Source organism: Nicotiana sylvestris, chromosome 3 (assembly GCF_000393655.2).
Source record: "Nicotiana sylvestris chromosome 3, ASM39365v2, whole genome shotgun sequence".
Classification (NCBI taxonomy): domain Eukaryota; kingdom Viridiplantae; phylum Streptophyta; class Magnoliopsida; order Solanales; family Solanaceae; genus Nicotiana; species Nicotiana sylvestris.
This window is the reverse complement of record NC_091059.1, coordinates 212,381,203-212,402,230: the sequence shown is the minus strand read 5'-3', so window position 1 is coordinate 212,402,230 and position 21,028 is coordinate 212,381,203. Positions and strand designations below refer to the sequence as shown.

The 21,028-nt window shown below is 36.7% G+C and overlaps 2 protein-coding genes across 3 annotated transcripts; one reads left to right on the top strand and one right to left on the bottom strand.

The window, feature by feature from the left end:
* Positions 1-7,446: 7,446 nt before the first annotated feature.
* On the bottom strand, positions 7,447-10,698 carry LOC138888644 (uncharacterized). The gene is made up of 8 exons (XM_070170545.1): positions 10,060-10,698; positions 9,295-9,420; positions 8,665-9,215; positions 8,491-8,579; positions 7,910-8,116; positions 7,707-7,802; positions 7,564-7,640; positions 7,447-7,467 (listed from the first exon to the last, which is right to left on the bottom strand). Exons 1-8 carry the CDS (start codon positions 10,696-10,698, stop codon positions 7,447-7,449), a joined length of 1,806 nt encoding a protein of 601 aa, XP_070026646.1.
* Positions 10,699-12,430: 1,732 nt separating this feature from the next.
* Positions 12,431-20,605, top strand: LOC104226125 (proline--tRNA ligase, cytoplasmic-like). 2 transcript variants are annotated; one of them, XM_009778016.2, is made up of 13 exons: positions 12,431-12,574; positions 13,475-13,526; positions 13,621-13,748; positions 14,751-14,843; positions 14,933-15,049; positions 15,639-15,826; positions 16,005-16,071; positions 18,158-18,280; positions 18,404-18,556; positions 18,656-18,940; positions 19,106-19,324; positions 20,088-20,181; positions 20,351-20,605. In XM_009778016.2, exons 2-13 carry the CDS (start codon positions 13,505-13,507, stop codon positions 20,413-20,415), a joined length of 1,554 nt encoding a protein of 517 aa, XP_009776318.1. In that variant the 5' UTR covers positions 12,431-12,574; positions 13,475-13,504; the 3' UTR covers positions 20,416-20,605. The 2 variants fall into 2 exon arrangements, with proteins under 2 accessions (XP_009776318.1, XP_009776317.1); XM_009778015.2 differs by having other exon boundaries at positions 12,486-12,574; positions 13,452-13,526.
* Positions 20,606-21,028: the final 423 nt, after the last annotated feature.

Below are 21,028 nucleotides of genomic sequence, written 5' to 3'. Positions count from 1 at the left end.
GATCAAAATCTTAGTCTGATGAATTTTCTCCTAAGATAGAGACCTAGTCTGATGAACCTTCTCCTAGGATCAAAATCTTAGTCTGATGAATCTTTCTCCTAAGATACCAAAAAGAAAAGACCTAGTCTGATGAACCTTCTCCTAGGATCAAAATCTTAGTCTGACGAATTTTTCTCCTAAGATAGAGACCTAGTCTGACGAACCTTCTCCTAGGATCAAAATCTTAGTCTGATGAATCTTTCTCCTAAGATACCAAAAAAAAAAGGAAAAGAAGAAAAGAAAAAAAAAGAAAAGAAAAACGTTTGAAAAAAAAAGAGTCATTTTCCTAAAACCAGGCGCCCACCTGTATAACGAGAGGAATACATTTTGTTGAACCCAGGCGCCCACCTGAATAACGAGAGGAATACATTTCAGTATTTGCATTTCAAGTTCCAGGCGCCCACCTGTATAACGAGAGGAATACATTTCAGTCTTTACTTTCAGGTGTTGAAATTGGGAGCCCGCCCATAATAACAGAGGCATACATTCAGTTTTTACTTTCAAGTATCGAAATGGGGAGCCTGCCCATAATAACAGAGGCATACATTCAGTTTTTACTATCAAGTGTTGAAATTGGGAGCCCGCCCATAATAAAAGAGGCATACATTTCAGTCTTTACTTTTCAGGTGTTGAAATTGGGAGCCCGCCCATAATAACAGAGGAATACATTCAGTCTTTAAATTTCTTGCCAGGCGCCCACCTGTATAACGAGAGGAATACATTTCAGTCTTTTTCATTACAAGTGTTGAAGTTGGGAGCCCGCCCATAGAACAGAGGAATACATTTCAGTCCATACATTTCAAGCATTGAAGTTAGGCGCCCACCTGTATAACAAGGGAATACATCCTAATCTAGTGTTTAGTTCACTCTCAGCACTGCATCAGTAGTATCAGTGGGCTACGATTTTGCTAACGACTCACAAACCTCCCCAGTGCAAACTGGGTTAGGAAATTTTGTTTGTTTCGTTTGTTTTGATTGTCAGGGACCCGCCTGTAGAACGGAGTTTGTGGTATGTCAAAGATCGAAGAAGTCAGGAGTCCGCCTGTCAAAGATCAAGCAGTAACCCACTGGAAAGCAGAAGGATTACAACAGAAATCCCCAGCATTCAATCCAAGTTAGAAGCTCGCCTCAAGAACGCGAATCAATAGTCTGGGACGATCAACAGAAGCTGGTCACAAAAACAAAAAAAAACAAAAAAAAACAAGAAAAAAAGAAGAAGAACAAGAAAAGAGAAAAACAAAAAAGAGAAAAATACGGAAGTGGAGAACAGATGTGGTCTGCTCAAGAACTAACACCTACAACTAGCAAGTATCAAGGTTCAAATCCAAAGTCTGTATGAAGCACCATTCAAGACTCAAGATCAAGTTTCAGAAGACTTAGAGATAGGAATCCTTGTAACTAGTAGCTGATAGGTTTAGTTAGTCTTTTTCAGTTTTCATTTTTGTTGTAATGACAGGACCGCGGACCGGAACCTCAACGGAACGGCACCTCGATCGGCTCTTCACCTCGGTACACTTCACTATCTCTCTCATATCCGAACTACACGTGGCCTGATTCCTGTAAAACCAAGGATATGTAGGCAGCTCAGATACCAGGGCTCGGTCACATTCCCTCCCTTTCCTTAAGTGTAGTCCGTCCAAGTAATGGTCGGGTCAAAAACACGTCTAGTCGTTCTTTGTCGGAAAACTCTTCGTGTTTCCAGTCAAAGAGGGGCAGCTGTAAGCACGTGATTTTTGACCCTCCCCGAGAATTTTCACATTTTTAGCGTGAATATGTGAAATTGGGTCTAGTATAGCTATTTTAACTATTTTACCTTATTTTGTTGCAAAAAGAAAAAATCACAAAATATATATATAAATTTTAGTTTATGTATTTCTCATAAACGTGGAAAAAATACAAAAATTGTACTTTATTTTGGTACTTTATATAAATTCAAAAATTACAAAATATATAGTTCTATTAATGTTTGCAGTCATTATAATTTTGAAAAATACAAAAAAAATATATTACTTCATATTTTTGTCTTTATTAAAAACGAAAATTACAAAAAAAATAGTTTTATTAATATTTTGTAGCTATTTTAAATCTTGAAAAATATTTAAAAAAAGATATAGTTTTGTTTAAATACTAGTCTTATTTTTGGTAGTTATTTTGCTTACATAGGACTAGTTAAGCAACGTGTTCCTATTTCTCGGGTCCGAGCAAAAGAATAATATTCGGGTTCAAACTACCCGGTTTTAGGCCTAATTTCGGACCTAACCCATAATAAACCGTGTCCAGGACACATGGGGAACCCCACCACGCATGGGGGACACAAACCTTGAACCCCACCACGCGTGGGCTCATTTTTTGGGGCAAACCCATTATAATACACGGATGAAACATTTGGAAAGGGGGGCTTTTTTTTGAAAATTTTTGGAAGGAGGGCATTGTTCCTCCGTCTTCTTCCTCAAGAAAAATGAACAAAACCCTACAAGAAACCCACGATCCTCTCATCAACAGACCAACTCCCTCCATCGTCGACCCTACGTCCAAAATGCCATAACCAGTCCGTCACCTTCCCCCAGCTAACGACCCCGCGTCCAAACCCACCGGCAAAAAACCAACTCCTCCTCCCACCTTCACCACCGAGCAAACAGCTCCCCCCCCTGTCGTCATTTCCAGACGACCACCAAACAACCACACCACCCAGAAACCTCCATCGACACAGACCAAACAGGCCCGTCGAACCACCGTCAACCACCTGCCCGACGCCATAACCACCAACCTTCAACGAAAACCCACCAGCTCATCCAGTCGCACCCCCACGTCCAAACGACTGCCGGCATCGTCCAAACACCACCTTCAACCAACAACCTCCCATCGAACCCCCTCCTCCTCACGTCCAGCAAAACCACCAGCCCCATCACCCACCCTCGCACCCCGGCAACGAACCACGACCACCTCCATAACTGCCCCTTCCTCACATCCAAACGACCCTTCTGATGCAACTTCATGCACCAGTTGCTGCGTCGGAGATACAGCAGCAACCAACAATCTTGGGGCGTCGACAGTTGTGGGGTCCAAGCTTTCCATCGAGGTCGTCTTTGGTTCGTCGAGGTGTTTGTCCGAGGTTTCGTCGTTGTTCCGCGTCCAGTGAGGTCTGGCTTAAATTCCGTCGGGTCGTGTTTGTCGTCCTAAGTTTGCCGAGGTTCAAAGGTTAGTAAACCTCAAGCATTAAATAAGGAGATGTTATGTCAAAAGTTCAAAAAATGTAATATAGAAATTGGTATGATAATCTCTTGCTTATGTTTTCACCATATGCATTTTGTTCATTTGTGGTGTTATGTATTTTTGTTTATTTGATATCATTTAATTAAGTAGGGTTAGTTGTTCTATGACACAGTTTAACGTCAATTTGTTCGTCCTTTCCCGTGCTTAGTTCATTCGGACAAAACTAGCATTACTTGTTGTTATTACTTCCAAAACACTCATTTTGCTAGATTCCTTTTATTAAATTTGTAACGAGTTATGAGATTTCAGTTGTAAATAGGCTATAAGGTTTAGTATTGTTAAAGGCGTAAAAATGGCATCCTTTTAAAAAATATATATAAAAATAAAAATAAAAAGTAAATAAAAAAACAAATAAATAAATAAACAAAAAGAAAAAAAACGAGACTAGCTTCGCCAAAAAATAAAAATGTACAGATTGCGGAGCCCTCACAAAATATATGTATTAAATACTTAGATTCCGGGACGGGCCGTTTAGCAAAATTCACGGCCCTACCCAACATAATAATGTGCTAGTTGCTTTAGGCGCGCCTTTAATAATGTTATCTCCCTAAACTCGGGTGCACATTTATGTGACCCAAATCCAAATCTCAACGAAATCGAAATGTGTCTCTAATCACGGGTATATTGATTATGGCGTGGCCCGAGATGCATTTCCACGACGTTGTAAATTCCCTTTAATAATAAATGAAATGAGCCTCGTCGAATAAAAAATATAAATTACGGGGCCCTCAGTAAATACTTAGTCATAATAAATACTTAGAATTTGGGATGGACCGTTTAGTGAATTTCACTGTCTTCCCTAAAGATAATAACGCGTTAGCCTCTTTAGACGCGATTTAATTAAATTACTTTCTTAAACTCGGGTGTGCATTTCATGCGACCCAAATCCAAATCCTAAAACATCAAATAAAATATGTTTCGGATTGTGGGTGCATTTCATGTGACACAGTCCAAAGATATGTTTTAAGCGATGTTCACATTCCTAAAAAATAATGATAATAAAGCGGTAAAAGATAAAATTTGCACATGGTTCATAATTGTATTAAAAATCAGATAAATAAGCCGAATATAACAGTTGAGCGACCGTGCTAGAACCACGGAACTCGGGAATGCCTAACACCTTCTCCCGGGTTAACAGAATTCCTTATCCGGATTTCTGGTACGCAGACTGTAATATAGAGTCATTCTTTTCCTCGATTCGGGATTAAAATTGGTGACTTGGGACACCCTAAATCTCCCAAGTGGCGACTCTGAAATAATTAAACCAATCCCGTTTCGACTGTCCTTTAATTGGAAAAAACTCCCTACGCACCTCGCGGTGCCGGAAAAAGGAGGTGTGACAGCTCTGGCGACTCTGCTGGGGACTTAACCCAGAACCAGTGGTTCAGGGTTAGAAATTCGAGGTGACTTCGGACACCCTAAATCTCCCAAGTGGCGACTCTGAAATAAACAAACAAATCCCGTTTCGATTGTCCTTTAATTGGAAAAAACTCCCTACGCCCCTCGCGGGGGCGGAAAAAGGAGGTGTGACATGCCTTATTATGAAATTTGACATTTTCTAAATATTTTCCTGATGCTGTTGTGTAATTATATTTGGGACTACGGATGTGGGATTCCGGTAGCTCCCCTATGTCTGTTTATTTGGGACTATGGATGTGGGATTCTGGTAGATCCCCCTGCACAATTATATGGAACTACGGGACTACACCCGGTAGATTCTCCCAGTACTATGTATTTATATTTGGAACTACGGAACGGGATTCCGGTAGATCCTCGCGCACTATGAGTTGGACTACGGGACGGGATCCCGGGAGATCCATTGAATATGTATATTTGGGACTACAGGACGGTATCCTAGGAGATCCTCGATTGTTATTTTGGTGCTGAGCCGTATTTCTTTCTGTGTTTACCTTACCTCTGTAATAATTGTTATTGCCCTTTTATATCTTGTATTACTTTTACTGTTGTTCTTACTTATAATGTTCTATTCTACAATGTCGAACTTTGTATTTTATTTAACCTCAGTAGGGCCATGACCTTCCTCGTCACTACCTGACCGAGGTTAGGCTTGGCACTTACTGAGTAACGATGTGGTGTACTCATGCCCTTTCTGCGCATGTTTTTCATCTGCAGATCCAGGTACTTTGACTCATTCCTATCACCCTTGAGGCGAGGCGACTGGTCCCGAGATTTCGAGGTATATCTACCGCGTTCGCAGACCGAGGAGTCCCTTTCCATTCTATCTTGTAGTGATAGCCCTTCTATTTTCTTCTGTTAATGTAGACATTCCTGAGTTAGAGCATTTTTATTATATTCGTAGCTTGTGATTCATGGGTTTACGGGTTTTGGAAAAAATGTATTGGTTTTAAGAGTTAATATTGTGCATGCCGAGCAACACTTTTAAATGCTGTTTTTATTACTTTATTCATGTTTTAAATTGTTTTTTTCCGCAAATTTGGTTTATCTTCCACATTTTAGGCTTACCTAGTCGTAGAGACTAGTTGCCATCACGATAGTTCACAGAGGGCGAACCGAGGTCGTGATAGTTCATCCACTTAATATGAAATTTTTCCACAAGACTTTTCCCATAACTTTTATTGTTTGTACCAAATTCCAAGCATTTGAGACAGTGTGGGATCAACAGGGCATAATTTCTAACATGTTCAAGCGTACGATCATATGTTACATTGCCCATGGAATCATACACATATATAGTTTTATCTTTAAACACCATAATTCCAAAAAAGTAGTGCGTAGATATTTGGCCCGACAGTGGATTAAGTCGAAATGGAATGAATACTTTTTCAGCATATGCCCACGTGATACCACAGGATAGGTCGAGGCCTTTTACATAGTTGGCTACCTTTTCATTCGTTGATTCTTCAACAAACCAACTAAAGTCGGTAAGTGGCTCAATAACCGTTTCTTCTTGTTCTTCATAATCCTCAAGTTCCTGTTTTTTGGATGTCCTCTTTCTCTTTGATTTGCTCTTTTTTTACCGTCCATTCTCTTTTCCTTCCTTCTTTTATTTTTCTCCATCTGCTATTTTGAAGGATGAATACTAGCCAACTTGGTCATATACTGATCAAAAACTAAATTTGTTACTACACTTCTTAATTTTGGATAACTTAGAAGGTAATAGCAATATTTTTTGCGCAAGAAATATATGCCCACTTCTATATGCTGCAAATGAACAACAACAAATGAAAACATGTGAAACAAAAACTTCAGCATGCATACGTATGAAGTTTAGAAAAAACGCATTACAAAACGACAAACAACATGACAAAAACCTAAGCATATTCAGTTTGAAGTGTTAGGAAATAATCTAAAAAACTTCAGCATGTTTGATTTAAAAGTTTACAAAAAAACTAGAGAATGCATGTCAAAAACTTCAACAAGATTATGTTGAAGTTGTAGCAAATAAGCTAAAAGACTTCAACAATTCACTATAAATAAAGCCGAAGTTTGCCAAATTACAGTACAAAAACTTTACTATAAAAATAAGCTGAAGTTTTGGGAAATACAGTAGAAAACCAATTAAAAAACAAACTTAATAACTTACTTCATCCGAAAGATCAGAGGTAGGATCCACAAGCTCAGTAAAAAATGATTTTGGAATATCAATTCCAGCTAATCTGAATGGGTTGGAATCATATTCACCGGCATCCATCTCTAACCACTCTGAAAATATTTGCATCAATCCACTGTCTTGATTAACATAATGGAAGGGACACCTTCGTGTAGTCTTTCCTACTTTCCAATCTTGCCCCCTTGTCTTTTTTTAGGAATGACATAAGGAGATCTCAACCAAATACTCTCCACACGAATCATTTTTCCTTTTTTATCTGGTTTTGTTTTTGCTTGCTTTTCCTGCTGTTCCGTCACAACTAACTACTGTTGTTCAGCAGCAGGGGGGAAAACCATAGCCATTGTGACAGATACTTGACCAACTCCCTATTGTTCACGACGTTCTTGTCTTTCTTCACCACCACCACCAACAGCAGAATTAGCTTATGAATCAGTCCCTTGTATACTACCCAGCGAAAATAAACATAAATTGAAGTTAGGGATATCACTAGTGTCACACATAGGAGAACTGGAAATCTTCCTTCTCTTAGGATTTTGAAGAAGTTACGATGCATCAGATGAGATCTGCAAAAGCAAGGAAAATATAAATATAAATACAACTCATACAAAAACACAGTAGACAAAAAAACAGTCTGTAATCGAATTGCAGAAAATAACTACCTGGTCTAAGTGTTGAGACACATATGATGTTTGCATTCCAACAAATCCACTTCCTTTACCTTCAGATATGCCTATATCTTCATGCAAAAAAAACTACATAATACTGACTAAATTTTATAAAATAATACCAACACACTTCATACCTGTCTGTGAGCCAACATGTGTGAATAAATGTATTTCTCCTTTTTGATATAGCTGCATAAGCTCACCGAATTCTTTTTGAGCTGCATCGAGTCTTTCTGAAAAATCATTCAAAAACATAACAAAGAAAATAAAGTATGTAAAATTTCAAACTGTAAAAAATATACTTGGATCAAATGTAATAAATTCATGATATATAGAATACCTTGACGTTTGTCTTCCGCTGTGGTTTCCCCAGGCTCCATGCCTTTGTCGATATCATCAGTTCCAGCTTCATTCGATTGTGCACCAACGTCGAGGAGCATTGGAGTATTCTCTGCAAGGTTTTTCTCAACTCTATCTTCATTCAATTCAACATCATTAGAGAGTTTTTGAGTTGTGTCAATCGAAGCACAACTAGTTTCAACTTCCACTGCATATTCATAAAGAGGGGGAATAGATCAATGACCTATATATATAATATAGAAAAAATTTATACCTGTAGTGAAAATTTCACTAGAGGATATTATCAAAAAAATTAGTTAAAACTTCAACTCTAAGAAGGCTGAAGTTCGCCAGTTACAAACAAAAACTTTAGCTCTAGAGCTGAAGTTACAAAAACAAAAACTTCAGCTCCTAAAGCTGAAGTTCACCAGTTACAAAACAAAACATTCAGCAAAAAACAAAACATAAATTCAAATTCAAAAATAATGCTGAAGTTCATAAAAAATATAACAAAAAAATGAAATAAAACTTTAGCTCCTATCTAAGGTATTATTGAATTATTATAAATTTCACACTTTATACCTGTAGTGGAAATTTCCTGTGTATCTTCACCTACAAGTTCCTTGCAAATAGCTAGTGTTTTTGCATACCGATAGTCTTTCCTAATAGTCCTAGACACATCACTCGATGTCAGTTCTAAAGTACCAACAAGTGTTTGATCTCCATTACGAAACAAATTGCCTTTTGCAATATCACTTCCCAAAGCACAACTCGGTGCATGATTTTTCAGTATCAACAACTTGATCATCTGCACCTTTCTCAGTTGTTAACTTTTCATCATTTCCATCTTTCTCTCCAACTTGTTGTTGAACATGTTCATCGCCTTCAACAGCCGCTTCCTTACGTGTAGCATTATCATCTGTGACTTTATGCGATGCATCATGAGCAACATATTCTTCAGTATCAACAACTTGATTATCTGTACCTTGCTTGCTTCCAACATTCTCAGTTGATAATTGTTCTTCATTATTTCCATCTCTGTTCAATCTACCAATACTGGAACGTTCCTCTTCAACTTGTTCTTGAATATGTTGATCGCCTTCAAAAGCCGCTTCGCCACGTATAGCATTTACATCTGCGACTTTATGCGATGCATCATCAACAACATTAATATCTGATAGATGTTCATAACAGTCGTTCATCCTATCATATTGTCGATGGTTACTCAAATCAAAATTGCCATCGTCCATTCCATTTGATTTGTCGACAATCTTAAACAACTGTTCAAACTTCTCATCGAAATATTCCTAGAAAAAAAATTACTAACAATGATTGATATGAAGAACATTAGCAGAAATAAAAAGACTTCTCTATAAATTAGCTTACCTTCACTTTTACAAAAATCGCATCCACAATAGCAGATCGCTCATCCTGTTTAAACTTATCGAAAACTTCTTTCACGATCGTGTTTCTTTCTTTTCCTGCATGCTTTTGAACCTCCATAGTTACCCTCTAGTATAGATACACAACAAAAATTCAGATATAAAAGAAAACTTCAACTCAAAAACATGTTGTACTTTTACAAAAAACTTCAGATTAAAACTTACAGAACATATTGTGTCGAGTAATTCATTCTCATCTAACTCCGTTGTAGAATAGTTAGAATGACTCTGGGTACGAGATGATTCGTCAATAAAAGGAGTCCGATTCGCTTCTTTTGATCGATTCCGACTACGTGATGATTTGCCAATAACAGGAGTTCAATTCGCTTCTTCTGATCGACTCAGACTACGTTGTGATTCACCAATAACAGGAGTTCGATTCGCTTCTTTTGATCGACTCAGACTACATAGTGATTCACCAGTTGAAGGAACCGCATTAAGTACCTTTGAACGAATCCGGCTGCATGGTAATTATCCAATTAAAGCCATTGAATTCAATTCCTCTTCTGTAGAAATTATATCCAATACCCTAAAGTTGCGATAATTCTGTTTAATACAAAAAAGTATATTGTGAGGGGAAAAAAACTAATACATCAACATATAAACACAAAGACAATTTTTTTTAACTTACATCATGACTACTGAAGAAATCAAAAAGTTCGTTATATTTAGGCTCTCCCACACATACGTAACGTAACATCCTAAGAACCTGAGGGGTATCAAGGTACTCATCCTCTCTTATGTACTTCTCCCGAATATCTGGGAAGCGCTTATAGAACCAAGCACATAATGGATATGGAAATCCACCAACTTTATACTTAGTTGAACGAAATTTGTTCTGCTTGTCCAATGCATGTTTCGGTGAGTAAATGAGCTTCTCATAAGTCACATTGCCCCAAGGATATTTAGCACAAACCTTATCATCTTCAACAATAGATGCATACTCCTCTAGCACAGATGACTCAGTCTTTTTCCCAAACAAAATAGACTCTACAACAAGAATTTCCATAAGCTTCACAGCATCATCATCACTCTCGCATACATGACTGTGATTCACAACATTCTTTGGAATTTCATTTCGAGTCATAAAATCTCGAATATCCTTCAAGGTCACACCCTTGGACTTACCAAAATAGCGTTTCAGGATATTGCTCTCTCGATTAATTATTTTTTCAACAGTATGTGTTGTGATCCGCAAACCGCACATAATGTAAAAATCTTCAAGGGTGAAAGAAACATCATGGGCAAAAATCTTGAAACTAATGGAGTCTCGATCATTGGTGAATATTCGAGAAAGACACAAACAATGAACCAACTTCATGCTGCATTGGAAATTCTCTATAGCCATAATGTATCAAAATGTACCATTATTAAGCTTATCCCGTTGTGTAGGAATCAAGAAACTTGCAATTAAACTCTTCAAATCGTGGTTCCCCTTCTAATAACCCTTACAGTTAAACCAATCTCAAAACTCAAAATATCTTTGCCCGGGTCTTGTAGGTGGAGGAGCAGGGACATAAGAACTTGGGGGTATTATAGGTTGTTTAGGTGCATTAGCTGCATTAGGATCTTTAGGTGCTTTAGGTGCCATCTGTTTAAAAAAAGTAAAATATACAAAAAATAACATTAGGATATTATCAAAAAGATCAGTTAAAACTTCAACTCTAAGAAGGCTGAAGTTCCACAGTTACAAAACAAAAACTTTAGCTTTAGAGCTGAAGTTCGACAGTTACAAAACAAAAACTTCAGCTCTAGAGCTGAAGTTTACCAATTACAAAAACAAAAACTTCAGCTCTAGAGCTGAAGTTCAGCAATTGCAAAAACAAAAACTGCAACTCCTAAAACTGAAGTTCACCAGTTACAAAACAAAACTTTCAACAAAAACACATGCTGTAGTTTTTACAAAAAACAAAACACAAATTTAAATCCAAAAATAATGCTGAAGTTCATAAAATATATAACAAAAAAAAAACCACAAAACATGAAACAAAACTTCAGTTCCTATCTAAGGTATCATTGAACTATTATAAACTTCACACTTTAATAGTATCATCTATTTAACTCTCAATTTTTTTTAAAATTTTGACGTCTAATCACTGGAGAATTTATAGAATTTTCATCAACAACACAAACACACGTTCAAAAAACTTAAAAACATAATCGTAAAAGTAAAATTGATGCACTTATCAAACTAAACCCTAAGAAACTATTTTATCATAAATACATGACTATCAAAACCAAAACCAGAAAGTAAATCGTAAAAATTAATACTAAAATAAAAACCAGAAAGTTAATGCAATGTACTCGTGATTAAATCGTAATGTTATTGGGGAACAATAAGAACGACGACTAGCAGTTGAAAAATAAAAAACAACGACGAAAACCGTTTGATTTCAGAGAGAACAAATAAAAAAACGCGAATAACGGGAGAGAGAGACACAGACAGTAGAGGACTAGCGTATACTTGGAGAGAAAGTAGTCTTTTAATAAAGAAGGGCAAAATAATCTTTTTAAAAGGCTTTTAACAAAAAAACGGGTACGGGTGCAAACAGAAAAATAAAGCGGACACAGGTTAAAAAGGGGCACCCAAATAGGGCGTCCCATGCAATTTTTACCTTTTTAACATGTCAAAACTTGTTCTAAAATTTATGTCAAACCACATTTTCAATTTCACTTTAAACTTAACCGAAATCAGTTTTTTCCAAAAAATATTTGGAAATATATGTCCAAATGTGTCTTTAATTTTCGATATCCCGAGCTAGCTAACTTGATAATAGGAAACAAAGTAGAAAAAATTTAAATACAAAATCGAATCAAACGAAAAATTGAAACTGAAAAATCAACTAGTCTAATTTGGTTGGTTTTTCGATTTTAAGAATAGAATGCTAACATATTTAAGATCAATAGTATGAAAAAAAATTTATTCAGTTAAATATGTTTACATAAAATAAAAGGAAGGAAAAATTACATATTTAAGTTCAAAAAGTGAAGTTTAATTAGCCCTTTGTCCGTTCGTTAACGTAGCGTGTGATTGGACAGCCACCCGCATTTACTGTCTCTGTAGGGTTTGGATTTTACCCAAGTCTCAGTTTCCGCATAAAAAAAATACTACAACACCACAAAGGGTTTAAGCTTAAGCTTACCACTCCAATATTCATTCCAAGAGTCAAAGCTTGACGCTCTCCCACGCCGCCCCCAAATCCCAACATCTCTTTTCAGCCAAGGTTAGTCTTATGGTCGCATTTTCTCTTCCCAAATCCCAATTTCTTTTGTTCTTCTATTTTGTTAGTATTTAGAAGGCCTTGTAATTTTAGATTTTTTGCAGCTATATCTGTTTTGTACGTTTCACTATCTCTTAAAACATGTTCTATGCTTCCTTGTACACTTTAAGCTGCTGACACATTAAGCTTACAGTACTCGAATATAGTCTGATGTCTCTGTACAAAAAGCAAATGATAGATGTAGTTTGACAGTTTCAACATTTCAACACTATTTTATGTGATTGCTAAATCTTGGTAATTTGATTTCGTTTTTATTGTTTGGATTACTCGTAAAAACCTAGGCTTTTTTTATTGAAATATTGTAATTTTTGTCTGTTTTGTTTGTGTAATGCTTCTCTGTATGCCCGCATTTGTCAGATGCACCATTTATATTGCTGTTTATACTAATATCAGGATAAAAGATATTCAAGTTCTAATCGTCTTACGTAGTAGACCGATTTTATTAGTTGTATCTTTGTTCATATCAAAATGCTTATCTTTTATTCTTACAACAGTTTTTTAAATTATATGAACTACAAATACGGGGAAAAAATTAACTCATTGTAGCACCTTGTTGAAACCTTGTTTTCCTGCATTGGCTGTTTCTATTGTTGCAGCTAGCAGGTTTGTGTATTTCTTGTTTGTGTATGAGACATTATAATTAAATGTTGGAGTAATTTAGTACTTAAAAAGAAGTATTAAAGTAGTTTGGAGGGCAAAGTAAAAAAGGGGGGGGGGTTGCTATCTTCTTGGGGTGCTGATCAAGTAAATACAGTAAGAAAAGAGAAATAGCTGATGATTATCATTTCACTGGTTGATCGTTGAACTTTCATTTATGAAGAAGCTATCTTTGGCTATTGGTAGGGTGTATCCTTAATTTGGAAGCTTGCTATCATGGCCAGTAAAGATTCAAATAGTAAGTATTCATGCTCCGTCATATCCCTTAAAAAAAAAAACTTGCTACTCTATTTGATTTGTCTAATACATCTTTGTTTTTTGTCTCTCTTCAGAAGGAAAAAAGAAAGAAGTCAAGAAAGAGACAGGTCTTGGTCAGGGGAAAAAGAAAGAAGTCAAGAAAGAGACAGGTCTTGGTCTCTCTTACAAAAAGGATGAAAATTTTGGAGAGTGGTATTCTGAGGTATGCTTGGAAAATTCAAGTATATGAGCTATCAAATTTGATAATATATACCTGTTCATTATTGGACATGGTATCTGCGGTAATCTGCTTTGGTGCAACAAGAAAGATGGAACAATATGATTGAGTTGCGAGGCCACCAACTTCCTCGTTTCGTTCTTTTCTAATATTTTTGTTTTCCTTATATTTGTCTACTGTTTGTCATTGGGCACTTAACAAGTTCGGATTGATAGGGGCCTTGTTCAATTGGTTGGGCATGGGGGGCTTTGTTTAGCCAAACATCTTTCTTTTTCGTCGTTATTTCATTGTTGATCACCCTACTATCTTGTTATTTTTATTCTGCTTTTATATTGCTTTTTGGTACTGTCCCTTTTTGTCTATATTTTCATTAATGTGGTGCGTATGCTTTCCTGAGCCGAGTTTCTATTAGAAACAGTCTCTTTATCCTCACAAGGTAGGGGTAAGGTCTGCGTACACACTACCCTCCCCATACCCCACGGTGTGGGATAATACCGGGTACATTGTTGTTGTTCTTGTCCGGTTTCACACATTCACCAATTTTCTTCTGTTACTGAATGCTTTTCTCAATTTCTTTTGTTTAACCGAACTTCTATGTTTTTCCTTGTCATTTCATTTTTCGTCCTTTTTCCTTATAATTTTGGCCCAGGGGGATTTCTCGGTTCTCAATTCTTTCCTTTTTTCTTATTGGTAGCCGAGAAATCCCCAAGGGCGCACAGTTCGAAACTCAATGGATAATGGGCCCGCCCCTCTACCCTACTCCACTTGAATGGCAGGCTTTTGTCTATTCGAACCCGTGGCGTGCTCTTACCCACACATCAAACTAGCAAAGCCGATACACGCCTTTTCAACAGCTGCTTTCCGTTTCGTTGATACATTTTGTTTAAATTTCTGCTCTCTATATAGATGCTTTATGTATTCTATTTTATATGAAAAAGTCTGTTCTCATCATATATGAAAATTTTGACTTTAAACATATGAACATAGGTTGTCGTTAGTGGTGAAATGATCGAGTACTACGATATATCTGGCTGTTATATTCTACGGCCATGGGCAATGTCTATCTGGGAGATATTGCAGGTAAGCTTGACCATAAAATGATTTTCTTTTTCTCGTGCTGCTTATTATTTGAGGACATTTACAATGGATTCTTAGCTCTGTACGTGCAGGCGTTTTTTGATGCTGAAATTAAGAAAATGAAGATAAAGAACTCTTACTTTCCTCTGTTTGTGTCCCCTGGTGTTCTACAAAAGGAAAAGGACCACATAGAGGGATTTGCTCCTGAGGTGTGACTTTGGCACTTTTTTAACTTAAAGCGTCATAGAGTCAAGTTTATATGCTTTTAGCCTGTGAAGCATATAAGAAGTTTGTATAATGTCTTCTAAATATATGTTGATTCCACATTTTCCTCACGTTCCTGCTTTTGTACCTTGATTGCTGAAGTTTCCTGAAGCTTTCAAAAGTATCTACAATTGGAAAATTTTGCTCCTGTTACTCATCTCGCCTATTGCTGATCATAGCACCTAAGTGGCGGGGCTTTGCCTTTCTTTTTAAATTTCATCATCATAAAGTTTAGGAAGTCATCATTAAGTTGGGCCACCTAGGATTCTGAGAAGCGATTTTTTTTAATTATCTTTAGTCTTGGATTTAACTTCAGCAATAACTTCATTGTGGTATCAAGTATCATACCATGGTGTTAAGTTGGTATCATCACTTGTGCAATGTGTTGTTCCGTTGCATTTTGATAACTGTGCTAAGTTGCTTATCATGGGCTGTGATCATTCTTCAGTGTGCTTCTGTTACAAAATATGGGAGTGGATTGTCTTATAGACTTATTATTCGTTATGCCAATAATGGGTTTATATCATTCTTCAGGTTGCTTGGGTTACGAAATCTGGTGAATCTGATTTGGAAGTACCCATTGCAATTCGACCAACTAGTGAAACAGTGATGTATCCATACTTCTCTAAGTGGATAAGGGGACATCGTGACTTGCCCTTGAGACTCAACCAGTGGTGCAATGTTGTACGATGGGAGTTTAGCAACCCTACCCCCTTCATCAGGTGCCCTTTTGAGTTTATTTTTGTCTTACAGCTTTTACATTTCCTTTGTGGACATGTTAATGTGTTTCAAGTGCAAGCGAATGCTTGCAGCTTATATGACAGAAACCACATGTTAATCCCAAATCGAGTGAGGCCTTCGAGATGGTCTGGTAATGTTTTGCTTATGTTCCTTGTTCAGGAGTCGTGAGTTTCTCTGGCAAGAAGGACACACTGCTTTTGCAACAAAGGAGGAAGCAGATACAGAGGTATACGGGTATTTTTGGAGGATGCATATCAGCCACTAAAGCTCTTTTAAAACAAAAACTGTACCTCTTATCGAGCTTCATCTAAATACCACAGTGTAGTGCCTAGCTTGAGTGCATCTGATGTAGATAGCGATATATTAACTCTTTAAGAGAGTTTTACAGTGAATCCACTTCAAGAAAAGATAGGTTTACAGTGAATCTTCCAATTCAATCTTTGTCTGTGTTATATTTGCTGCATGATGCCAAATTAGTCTTCTCAGTGTTAATATTATCCATTTAATATTAATTTTTTGTCTATTGTTTTTTGTTTTATGAGGAGAATTATAGTTGATTTTTTTATCAAGACAGAACTAGGCGCTTCTAGGACAAACAACTCAGCATTTCGTCCAAGTTACAAGGACTGACCTCTAACGTGTTTTCACATAAGATGATCTCAGTGCCAGTTTCCAGGAAATGAAGATGATACCTAAGTTACTCGGACTCTCCAATTTCAGTGCCGCACCCGTGTTGACACGACATGTGTGGGGTGTGGGATGCAGGATCCGTACCAGATATTTTGGGTACTTTGACTAAAATCGACGGAGAAATTCTGGATAGATACAATGATTTCTTAAATCAAAACAAAAGCTAGGGTGAAATTGAAGAAAATAGAATACCTTGTATGTAGAAATATGTCAGTCCTTTTCCTTTTATCTCCTTCTTGGATCTCCTCTTAATCAATATTTTCTCTCTCCCAGAGTACATTGTAAGTTATCCAACATAATATCTCATAATTTAGACATATTTTTATTACTTTGTTTTTAGATATTTGAATTATTTTTAGCTGAATCCTCGCACCCGTATCTGTACCTGGATTCATACCCCCGAATCTTAAAATTTGGATTATGAATGATCTAACCTTTAGATCCGAGCCCGTATCGGACACCCGCACCCGAGTCTGAGCAACTTAGGATGATACTAATGCCGGAGCAAGGAACTAAAGGAACATGGCATTTTGCTTCTTTTTTTCCGGAGTGAGAGGAGAGAGTGAGGTTTGGGAGATCGGAATTCTACAGCTGCTTTGGGTGATTAGTAATGGGGCTATATAGTTTTCTTCTCTTCAATGATTAAATTTGTAATTGGGATATTGATGAGCTTTGACATTTATTTACCTCATACTATCAGTTAGGCCTTTGGAAGGACTGGAAGTTAATATGTGAATCATATGGTTTTCTGCTTCATATCAAAGATATTTTGAAATAATCCTTTGGAAGGACTGGAAGTTAATATGTGAATCATATGGTTTTCTGCTTCATATCAAAGATATTTTGAAATAATCCTACAACTATAAGAAAAAACTGACAATGTGTATGGTTTAGTTTCAAAGAGGAGAACATGGATAAATCATATTTTTGCTCTTTTATTTATTAGGGTTAATTGGTGAAAATTATATTAAAGTGAAAAATGGATCAGAATGCAGCTTTCTCAGAAAGTGAGATTATTTGTCTGATTGCATAAGGAAAGGGAGTGGTGAATCTGTAAATAAACGGGTGAATCACTTGATTGAATTATGGGACATTTTCAGTGCAGATATGAACTATTACTTTAGAATATTAGGGCTTAGTATCACAACTTGCAAATAAGCTACTTTCATTTATTATATGCTTCCCTGGAACTGGTGTCAAATTTTGGGTCAGGTCGGCTATCAGATGAGTTTTGGAAATTGTCTGTTCCTACATTTGCAGATCTACATTGATACATTATTGTCCCGTGGATAAAGTATTTCGTGACTTGTATTTCATTGCCTGCCACTTAAACATTAGTTGAGACTACTTTATGTTTCTCTGTGGCTTATCCTTCCCTATTTGCAGTCGTTTTCTTCTAGTAGTCTTCTTATCTTGTATTATTGTTGAATAATTATATGAGCAAATTGGTGGACAAGCTTCTGTGAGAATTAGTTGCTTGGAACTGAGGTTCCTTGATTCAGCCCAGAAAAGACTTGCTGCTATCAGCTTCCCACATCTTTGTTCAAGTTCATAGACTTTTTTTGCTTGTACAGATACGGTCTTTTTCGGAAATGGTGATCTTGCGTCTATATTTGATTCAGGTTCTTGATATCTTGGAATTGTATAGACGTATATATGAAGAATTTTTAGCCGTTCCAGTCAGTAAGGGAAAGAAAAGTGAGCTCGAGAAGTTTGCCGGTGGACTCTACACGACTACAGTTGAGGTATCCAAGAGCACATCTGTGTAGACATTGTTTGGCGGTTCCTAACAGTTTTTTCTTTGAAAATTGTTGGTGAAATTCTCCTATCTGCCATTTATTCATATTATTCCCGGATTTATTTGCCAGGCATTTATCCCTAATACTGGCCGTGGTATCCAAGGTGCAACTTCACACTGTTTGGGCCAGAATTTTGCAAAAATGTTTGAGATAAATTTTGAAAATGAGAAGGGAGAGAAGGCTATGGTCTGGCAGAACTCATGGGCCTATACTACTAGAACAGTGAGACTTCAAAGCCATTTAGCTACTGTTTCGTCGCCTTTTTACTTTGGAGGTCAAGTTAACCCTTTTATTTTTTTATTTTTGTGTGTGCTATGACAGATCGGTGTTATGATCATGGTTCATGGGGATGACAAAGGCCTGGTCTTACCTCCTAAAGTAGCATCAACTCAAGTAATTGTTATTCCTGTGCCATACAAGGATGCAAATACTCAAGGCATCTTTGATGCCTGTGCTGCTACCGTTGAGAAGTTGAATGAATCAGGTATTCGTGCTGAGGCAGACTTCAGAGATAACTATTCACCTGGCTGGAAATATTCTCATTGGGAAATGAAGGGGGTTCCTCTTAGGATTGAAATAGGACCAAAAGACCTTGCAAATAACCAGGTAAAAATTCAACTTCTTGACTTTTCTTGCTAGTAGTCAGTTGTTTATGAAGTTAAAAAGGACTGAGTACTATTTGTCCTATGGAGCTAAACTGTGTGTGGAAGCCAAAATACACTTGTATGTTTAACTATGTTGTTTGATTCAAAGTTCTGATATAACTCCTAGGTACGAGCTGTTCGACGTGACAACGGAACCAAAACAGATATTCCCATGGATAATCTTGTTGAACAACTAAAAGATCTGCTCGCCACTATCCAACAAAATCTATTTGATGTTGCAAAACAAAAGAGAGATGCCTGCGTTCAGATTGTAAGAACTTGGGATGAATTTACGGTAGCACTGGGCCAAAAGAAATTGGTCTTGGCTCCTTGGTGTGATGAGGAGGTATTTATCCTTTCTAACCTCTTAGTGGTTGTATCTGAGTTAAATCTTTTATTCCATTCGTGGGCTGGAAAACTGAAATCTCGCAGTTTACATCTCTGCATCTGGCGTGTCAGTGATGTGAAATGCTGCAGATTGTGGTTTATCAGGATGTTTATGGGTTGTCGTCATGACTCGTCGGTGAATCAATTTCTAGGGAGTCAACTGATCTAGTTTAGGGACGTGATACATGACTATTAGAACTAAGGCTTTATAGGTTTTTACTTTTTTGATAACTAGCTTTTCCTTGAATGTTTTTCATGTATAATGCACAATATTTTTTAAGCTGTCACACATTCTTATCTTTAGATAAGTGAAACACCCTTCAAATTCTTGTTTTAGGTGAAGTGAACACCGATTAAATTCTGATGAACTGGGGTTAATAAATGAAAAAATTAATCACACTGTCAAAATTAATGAAATTCTGACTTCTAATGTTTGCTTTGTCCTTTTGACAAATCACACTGTCACTTACTGAAATATGGAAAGATAATGTCCTTTGTATATTAATTATTTGTACCCTTGAAGTTTGAGAACTCTAATTGGCTACCCCATAAAATTTGCATCGTCTTTATTGTCGGGTATTCTCTCTGCAATAATAATATGAATTTGCACATTCTATAAATAATCCCTGATGCACTATGTGTGGTTTATGGTTATGCATTCAATTGCCAGCTTTGGTTTGATTTCATGTTTTCATTAGTTTCACATAATTGCTTTCTGGTAGGATGTCGAGAAAGATGTCAAGGCACGCACGAAAGGGGAGATGGGTGCGGCAAAGACTCTTTGCTCTCCATTTGACCAGCCTGAGCTGCCTGAAGGTACTATTTACTTGCAGGTTGTTTAAGAGTAATACATCAAAAACAATGAAGAAAAAATTAATCTTACAAATACAGACATGCAGCATTGTCAGTATTTATTATTGTTTCTGATATTGCAAGGACTTGGTGTTATTGCCATCATCTAATATGTCATTTTCTTCTGCTGTAGGTACATTGTGCTTCGCATCAGGTAAACCTGCTAAGAAGTGGACATACTGGGGCCGCAGCTATTGATGTTCCATTTTGAAGCTTTTCAACTTTTCTTCCTTTTTTAATTTGAGAGAAATTCATATTTGATAATTATACAAGGAAATTATATTCTTAAAGAAGTGATTTTGATTTAAGTTGCAAGATTTGGTGAAGTTGCTAAACAGATTTTGAGTTCCTAACTTCTGCGCAATCAGATAACTCAGCCATTTTAATATTCTAGTACTCCATTAATTTATTGTTTCTTAACCTATGTGGATGTTTTTCCTGCCGCAGCAACTTTAGTTGATTTCAGAGTATTCGTTTTGATTTGCTCGAAAATTGAAAGGGCTTGCCTGATTATCCAATTTGGCCATTCATAAAAAGTGGAAAAATGACATTGTATAGCCACTGTAAAATAATAGCCGAAAAAGTATAAAATTTGTATATTTTTTTGTATATATGTACATTCTGAATGTTATATACAAAAAATTTACAAAGATTTATACACTTTTTCGGCTACCAGATGTAAACACTTTCCTAAAAGTGATGATACCCCCCGCCCCCCCCAAAAAAAGAAAATTGTATACACTTTTGTCATAATTTTTTTCCCACGGTACACCAATCTGCTATCTAATTTTCTGAGAAAAGTTCCTGCTTG